At 35.3% G+C, this 8604-nt stretch overlaps 1 protein-coding gene across 1 annotated transcript; it reads right to left on the bottom strand.

Annotated features, from left to right (window-relative positions):
• Window positions 1-3193: 3193 nt before the first annotated feature.
• Window positions 3194-7650, bottom strand: LOC125469396 (putative E3 ubiquitin-protein ligase UBR7). Its single transcript, XM_048566709.1, has 6 exons — window positions 7342-7650; window positions 7076-7193; window positions 5963-6121; window positions 5009-5269; window positions 3634-4281; window positions 3194-3486 (listed from the first exon to the last, which is right to left on the bottom strand). The coding sequence occupies exons 2-6, from the start codon at window positions 7154-7156 to the stop codon at window positions 3397-3399; spliced, it is 1239 nt and encodes a 412-aa protein (XP_048422666.1). The 5' UTR covers window positions 7157-7193; window positions 7342-7650; the 3' UTR covers window positions 3194-3396.
• Window positions 7651-8604: the final 954 nt, after the last annotated feature.

The following is an 8604-nucleotide window of genomic DNA, read 5'->3' as shown; positions in this document are numbered from 1 at the left end:
TCACGGGCATACAGGAAATCTGGTGCAAACCTAACCTCCCTGCCCACCACCACCATGACATATATAATACAAGGTGCCAAAATTTATAGATATATGTTGCCGCAGCCAGGCCCAGAAGTTGTCTTTTTTTCATAATCTATCTAATTAGTTTTTGTTTTATGCATGGAATCACGGAAGCAAAATTGTTTGTTTAAATTACTGAAAATAATGCAGTCACCGACACCATTTATATTATTATTCTATAGTTTTGCCTACATCGTCTCAATTTTTATTCACGATTTACTTTATTTGTTGTCTAATGAGAATCATATATTTTTTGTTCCAACAAATTTTAAGGTCTAACCAGCACCATCCCCATTTTCGTGGAATCAATGTATCTCTAATAATCTCCGATTCCGTCTCCCGTACCTCAAAAGCAAGCATGAGGATCTATTGAAAAATTTACATGATTTGATCGTGTGAATTTTACATGTCATTTCTTCTTATTAGTAAATCACAGTTTAAAATTATAGAAACCTTTTTTTTTTTAATCACAATTTACATGTCATTTCTTCTTATTAGTAAATCACAATTTACATGATTTGATCGCGTGAATTTTACATGTCATTTCTTCTTACTCGCCGTTAACGAGATTCAAACTCAAGACCTCCTAAAATACCATACTAGGCCATACGAATAAATGATATGATGTTGTACATGTATGAAGCTGTGATTTGTGTGGCAGAAGAAAGACTCCTTACAAGATAGGAATCAAGTACTTTTTTATTTTATTTATATATATACAATGATATATTTACATACTATGGAATATAAATTGCTATCAAACTCGTTATTGATGAGATTCAAATTTAAAACCACTTTCTTATAAATAAAGATTAATACTATCAAATTGTAATACTAAATGAGTTTGACAATGTATTTCCTTACACATTTCCCTCCATCTCTTTAGACTTGTTCTCTCTTCTTGTTTTTCTTCATCCCTTTTAATATTCCAGACAATAGGTCATCATTCCACTGAGGTAAAAGAAAAGAGAAAAAGAAAGTTGAGTCCATTATTTCATAATGTGCATGTGGTGTGGCATAATTTACGTGGAAAAAAAGTCTAAGGGATTTGCCTAATTGAGATTTTTTTTTTCTTTTTTTTTTTTAAAGTGAAATGCCACTTTCGATAGTGATATGCTGGATACCCTTTTTTTTGAAAGAAAAATGAATTTCAAAGGCAGAACCAGAAAATCGTAAAGCAAGAAAATGATTACCATTTACCACAACACAATATATATATATATATATGTAGATTTAGTCTTTGATTGAAGACAATAGATCTGGTGAAAAGAAGGGGAGCTTAAGCTTATATTATTTTTTAATGATAAAAGTAATCTTAATTATTTCATTAAAAGGAGTTTCAACTTTAGTCACTCTTAAAGTGATTAGTGATATATAGTGAAAAAGTTGTAACAAACAGAAGAACCATGTCATAAGAATTCTGGATAAAAGTTGTGTTTGAAATCGAAGAGTGCAGAAGGTTCAATTTGGTCTGCAATTCAACAACTACCTGTTTGTTTGTTTGTTTGTTTGTCAAGATCAACTGGTCCTGTCTCATATTTTATGCTCCTTATTTAAAAGAGGTGTGAATGTGAATTTCATGAGTCATCCATATATCATTATTTTACTGTAAAGCAACGATAAGAAGTGTTAAGAAACTAATTAATGAGGAACGATTTTCACACTTACTTTTTGTTTTAGCGTACTTCTGTTTATTTACGTTGCTAGAAAAAGAGAAGTTTGAAGATTATCATTTTTCTACCATGAAATCTCGGTTGATTTTTTTTTTTTTTTTTTTTCAAACATTCTGCTAGATGGATATTTGAGATTTTTTTTGTTACATTAGAGGGAATCGACACTTCCAATCTATCGGACACTTAAATATTTCATTGATTGAGCATCGAAGCTGCATATGAGTCGTAAGTCCCTTACATATATGAGCTAATTAAGGAAAAAGTCTTTGGCTATCGTCCGTTATATCACTAATTGCATGCAAGTTTCTCAACTCCCTGTGTTGAAAACTTGAAGTAATCATAACAATAGATGACGATAGTAATTGCAGAAAGTAAATATTAGTCATAACAAGTTGAAAAAGAAAAAATTTGACTTGCCAAAAATATAACTAGACGATAGACAACCACATAACTTATTTTTTTAGTACATCGATATTTGTACGCTAAGGGGAGAGAGAGTTTGGCAATGTCACTTAATGAGCAGCCTAATTTTGTATTGAATTCGTCATCCATGAGATTCAAACCTAAAATCTCTCACTTCCAAGTCAAAAGGAATACTACCAGACCGTAGTACTGAGTAATACCGCAAGATTCAACAACCACATAACTATAAATTATATGAATCTTCCACAATATACAATTAAAATTTCATATATTGTAACTAAAAATACAAAATTTTCTCCATTTGGGGGTTAAAAAATAAAGAGGCACTCGACAGTCTCCATGGTTTAGGTAAAGACAATGACTACTTTTTTAATTATTGACTAAGACTCGATCAACTGTAAAATCAAAATTAACAGCAAGCATTTTTCTTTTCTTTTTTACTATCATTTCCCTTTCCCTTTCCCTTTCCCTTTCCCATGGGAGTAAAAAACTGCCTACTTTTGTCCCCTCTTGTTGAAAGGGTGTTTGACAATTTTGCAATTTACAAGAATACTTTCTGTCAATCAGAAAATCACGGCCCCAAGATTTACAATAATGCTCCACCCCAATCTTTAAGGGCCACAAGCTCTAAGAAGAATGCTACGGGTCGGCCAGTCAGACAGTTACACGTGTGGGTGACTCGTATCAACGGCTGGGAGTCACCCACACGTAGCTGACAATCGCAAGAGTTTTGTGTCCTGCACTGACTGTCATACACACGTAGCCGACTAGCTAGATATGGTTCCTACTATTTTCACAAGGTTAGATAGTTTGCTAGTGCTGCAACCTACTTTAGTTTCACATGCTTCATGAACAATCACGTGATTAAATAAAACACCCCAACGCATGCACCCGTCCGAAGCACATACCAAAAAATATGCATAAATGTTTTAACATTTCATACTGCGAAGAGTGGAAGGTAACTCATAGATTGCAACACAATCATGGAAAACTACGTGATCCAGTTACCTATAGAAGCATTGCGTGTCGGGCAGTTGAAAATAAGCACCTCAAGTTAAACACCATAATTTGTTAGGATATAAGTCTGCAAGGTAGCAACACTGATACTAGTACAGCATTCTGCCTAGCTACGCAGGCTTTTTTAATGTTACTGAAACCAGGATTAACTTCAATAGCAACCATACAAGGTTAATAATTTAACAAGTGCATGTGACTGCAGTAAAGATCCAGTTATAACTCACTCTACACGCCTTCGTTTCTTTGCTAGATTCTCAAACATCTGGTGGACATCAGCAGAGGTGATTGTCTTCGATGGATCAAATGATCCCTGCAAAATTAGGAAGCATAGTTTTGATCAGAACTTAAAATCATGTATTTACAAAAAATCATATTCTAAAATGGTCTCTTGTGTGATTTTACATCATAAAAGCAACACTTGAAACAAAATTAAAGTTTATAATCATCAAGGATTTACCAGGAAAGAACGAAGCTCATCTTTCATGTCTGCGATGCCACTCAGAATCTCTATTTTCTCTACATGGCCAAGTTTATCGAGCATAGTCAACTCAGCCCCCTCCTGTTGCTGCAATTTTTCCTCTCTCTTCTGCTTTGCAATTTTCTCATACTCCATGATCGAGTCTTCCTTGTCAAGCAGAAACCTAATATGCTTCTGTTCATAAAACTCACTGCATTTTTCACACTTGCAGAGTGCATCCCTCCAGTTTTTCAGAAGAAACATTGGCTTACACTCTAAAACAGGGGAAGCAACCACCAGATTAACTCCAATAACACAAGTAACAGGTGCATTTGCATCTGTAATGCATTGATCCAAATCTGTATTCTTCCCAGAATTTTCTCCAAGGAGCAAGCTATCCCCACCACATACAGGTTCAGAAATAGTATCAGAACTTTGAGAAATATCATTCTCTAGCTTTCCAGATCTACCAGCTAAAGGCATATCGCTCAAAACCTTTTTATCCTTGGCAGTCTCAACGGGAGCATCTTTTTGGCTCCCAGATGCCAAGATGGTTTGATTGTAGAGTCTTATAAAAGAGCAAACTGCTGAGCACCCCTTACAAATAAAATCCTCATAAAGAGGTTCACCTTCCTCATCTCTTGGAATCTGTAGTGCATAAGGGGACAAGTAGGATGTTAGCAACGTACTTTGGATAGAATATCAGCATTTGAAAATTAAAAAGTTGGGATGTGGCCTTTAGCAATTGAGAGAGGTGAGATATTTCTGTTTTTTTTTCTTTTTTCGCAACAATGTAGACTGTAACCATATACAAATAGTAAGATAAGCGTTCACACAAAATTTCAAATATTCATAACGTCTAGAAATACATAGGTATAAAAGTATGAAACTACCTTCAGAATTAAAGTGGCTAAAAAGTTGGTGATCTACACAACTATACAAAAATTACCATCACGTTGATCAATTTTCCTCCACACTGATGGAGAAATAACTGATCAGTAACAGTATCAGAATAAAGCTTGTCATCTGATATCATTGGCATAGTAAATCAGCAGCAGCATAGGATGAGCCCCAAAATATCAGATCCTATGTTACCAATTATTAATCAGCACAACAGTGAGAAATTTTGAGGCCTATCCAATGTTTCAAATTGCAACAAACTCATCAATATGAGTTTACTTTATGTTACATCTAAATATTCACAGTTCAAAATGACAGCAATACCCAAAGCCCAATGCCATTATGCTAATTGGTACTAAAGCACATAATGTTGAGATAAATCCTACAACATAATACAAAACAAGCAGAAAACAAGAGCCTACAACATGATACAAAGAAGCAGAAACATGGCAAACATGTATCCCAAGCTACCAACCTCATCAGAAGAGTCAAGACCAATGTGTTCCTCATGGAACCAGTCTTCACACACACAGCATTGTATCATCTCTACTTGTTCTTCAACATCTGGATCAGGATAGGGGCGACTGCAGGTGCAGTATGATCCTTTGAAATTCTGATTGTAAGAATTTTCAACATTTTCTATATCTTTATTTGGGGAAAGCTTGCAAAAGAACTCTCCAAATTTTGAATTTCCACAATCACATCTAAAATTTCTTTTGGTCCACAGTTCTACAATCTGCTCCGAGTAACAATAACGGTCATCATTAGGTATAGGAAGATAAATCAAATAGAATTACCTAGTCAAATAAAAGCGCTAAAACATCAATGTATAATAATTTTGAAGTATAGAATATAAAGCAATACATATAAAACACCATGAATCCCAAATCCCAAAATTACATGTCATTTTCTCCACAAGAGGTAGAAACTATCAAGGAGACAAAAAAATCTGAACGACTTTAAAATGGGGGAGCAAGAGCTACTAGGTTTGGTTAGAAAGAATGGAAAGAACACCAAATGGTTCAACTTCAAAGGTATCTTTTGAGACTCAGAGGGGAAAGAGGCAACCATCTAAGATGCTTTCTAACCCAGCCTCATGAACGCCACCTGTCTTGCTCCATATTATCTATGTTACTCTCTAAGTCTTAAATTTGAATCAATTCATATTCTATCATAAGGTACTAACCACCTTTTTGTTTTTTTAGACCAAAAATCTTTCAAGCCAATGAGGAAACAAAGATTGTGAACCCTGTAAGGATATTAATCACTCCCTTCAGCCAACAAGGTAAATATGAGGTTCTTTCTCAGTTGGAGACTGGAGTGAATCAAATAGTGCAACTAGTTTGGAATCACATCACAAAAGAAATGACCCAGCTTTAATTTTATTCAGTTTAGATAATGGCTTATACCGGAAAAGATATCAAAATACCTCATGGCCATCATGGCAAGACAAGCTGCAAGCTGTGCAGACTCCAGCATTCCCATCTGGGGTGCAAGTCAGGCATGAGAAAATTGCCTGCCTCTTCATATAACCATTGTTATAGGTACACTCCTTGCCTTCGTCGCCTCCCAAAACCAAATCAGCTTCCTATGAGTGATCAAACACCAAAAGTAGGAATTAATAGATAAATTAGTGACTCGTTATTTGTATTCTGTTCAAATTTAAGACCATGAAGTGAGACAAAGGAGTGCGGGGAGATTTTTGTCCTGATCCTTGAACGATTTGTCTTGGCTTGTTGATTAAAAAAAACAGGATTGTTTTGAAGCTCAACAGTTATATTAGCCAAGACTAAACATCCATTTAATCAATTTGAGAAGTAGAGGGACTGAGAGTTGTGGAATTAAGACTAGATTTCCCAACAGACATACTACTGATTTATGTTTTATTGCAGAATCCATTGATATTTCATTGAATCCTTCCTCAGATGATAATCTTGTAATTCCTCATAAAATCAAATATTTGGGTCCCAACCCTTTCTTCAGTTAAACATTTCAATAACTTAATCGTCTTGCTCTAGAGTACCACACATGGCTGTTGTTAACTTACCTAAGACTTGTGAGCTAGGCTGTTCTGCGCCTAGCTAAAACTCTAGACAAGCTCTTAGACTACTAAGTTACCAAGCTGAGATCAAAATTTCCCAACAGAACTACAACCTCAAAAGTAGCAATTTTTCATAACTTAAACCCTCCTTAAAAAGTTTATTGTCTTTTAAAAGTGTCGTTTTCACCATATACTTATTTTGCATTACAAGAAACAATTTTCGTCAATTCATATTAAAAGAAAATCATCAAACTTGAAAGGAAACCTCGAGAGCTGAATTACACAAGTGTTATGCCAATCGTTCCTTGTCCATTTGCAACCCAGTTAGCCTATTATAACAATTCTACTCAAGAAAAAAAAAAAAAAAACACAGAATTGTCTTCAATTTCAAAACACTAGAAACACAAAATTGCTACATTATTAACCATTTAATCGCACTAATCAATTCCAGCCAGTTAAACTTGAACAGATTAGCCACTAATTATGATCAGAGAGGCAAACCAGTTCCTGTTCCTCAACATCCTTAAGATACTCTTGGATCGAAACGGTGTGCTCAGCCTCATCCTCGAATGCACTGTCCATCTTCACAAAGACAACCGATTGCTTCGGTCCAAAGCCTCTGCACCCAAAACCCAAAATTAAAAGCAAGAAATTAAGCACAAAATTAATCGACAATTACATAATTGCAAACAAAAGGATCAATTCGCAGTAGAACAGAAAGAACCCCAGATTTCGAGAAATAGGAAGTGGGATGTCGAGAAACGTACCAATTTTTCGGGCGAGGTGGATTAGGGCGCTCAGAGGTCGAAGAGAAAGGTGAAGCGGGTGTGGGATTGAAGAACGGAAGAGCGGTTCGGAGAGAGAGAAGGAGAGAAAGAGGGGTTAGGGATTTTATATCTTGTAAGGACCATAAGGACATTTTCCCGCCATATTGGTCCAATAGACTAGAGACTGTAGACCAATAGTGGTGAGAGTTTCACATCCCGCTCCGTCCAATATTTTTTTTTTCTTTCAAGAAAAGGAAATTAAGGGAAAAACCTCTGCTACAACCATTACCCGGGCAATCAAGGTGGAGGGCGTTTAGGGAGACAATGATCCATGAAATGCGGATTTTCAAGAGTGAAACCTAGATGAGCTAACGCATCCGCTACAAAAAAAAATTTCCTCTCTGAGACCACCCACGGATATCCTAAAAAAAAAAAATCGAATTTAGATTCCAAGGGACATCCCATCTTCCTTGAACCACACAGATGATTAACATTGAAATCTCCCTCCACCGGAATGTCTTGAAGCCCTTTGCGTATGTCAAACCTTAATCTTTCACTCGAACCCATAACCTCAGCCCTTGAAATAGTTACTCCTTCTAGGTCTAAAGCACCAGCACCAATAACCCTACTCGTATAATTCATTAACACAAAGACAACGGCAGCTTATTTATTAAATATAGCTAAAAATTAACCCTTAATTTCAAAAATGTCACTTTTTATAAAATCTTTTAAATATATCCAAAATTTCACCTAAATAGACGCAAATACCCTTAAATTTTAACAATCAAACAAATTAAGGCTTTTTAGCCAAAATGATTTGTGAGTTTAACATAATTCCTTAATCTGTTCCTTAACCATTAATGATAATCAATAGTAGTGTTCTTAAATTTATCTATCGTGAATCATTTTAGTCTTTCTTTGAATTTGTCCATCTTGATTATTTGAGTTTTTTTGTAAAAAATATGTCAATTGCTCTGTTAGTGTGATGATGTGGAGTCATGTGGGTCTAACAAATACAATCATATAATGACATATGGATTGACTTTAAAAACTATTTTTATATTTAAAACTAAAAATGATATTAGTAAGAAAAAAGGCATTGAAGGCATGATTGAAATTCTGCTGCTCCTACTTGCGGTAGCCACGACGGCACTCAACGTCAGTGATGAGGAGGTCAAAGGGCATAGGGTTGTGGTGGTGGATTGTAGAAGTGAAGGTGAAGTTGGACTGGAGCTTGAGGCAATAATAGCTAAAAAGTCTTTA

The sequence above is a fragment of a genome, unplaced genomic scaffold, assembly GCF_019419815.1.
Source record: "Pyrus x bretschneideri cultivar Hongxiangsu unplaced genomic scaffold, Pyrus_bretschneideri_v1 Contig42, whole genome shotgun sequence".
NCBI lineage: Eukaryota > Viridiplantae > Streptophyta > Magnoliopsida > Rosales > Rosaceae > Pyrus > Pyrus x bretschneideri.
The sequence above is the reverse complement of the archived record's forward strand: the minus strand, read 5'-3'. Positions and strand labels throughout refer to the sequence as shown.

Bases quoted from the DNA above. Each gene is read 5' to 3' on its own strand.
- LOC125469396 (XM_048566709.1), bottom strand. From the start codon at position 7,156: ATGGACAGTGCATTCGAGGATGAGGCTGAGCACACCGTTTCGATCCAA. The intron at 6,122-7,075 runs GTTTGCCTCTCT...GATCACTCATAG, and splicing joins ATGTTGAGGAACAGGAACTG to GAAGCTGATTTGGTTTTGGG. The intron at 5,270-5,962 runs GTATTTTGATAT...TACTCGGAGCAG, and splicing joins CTTGCCATGATGGCCATGAG to ATTGTAGAACTGTGGACCAA.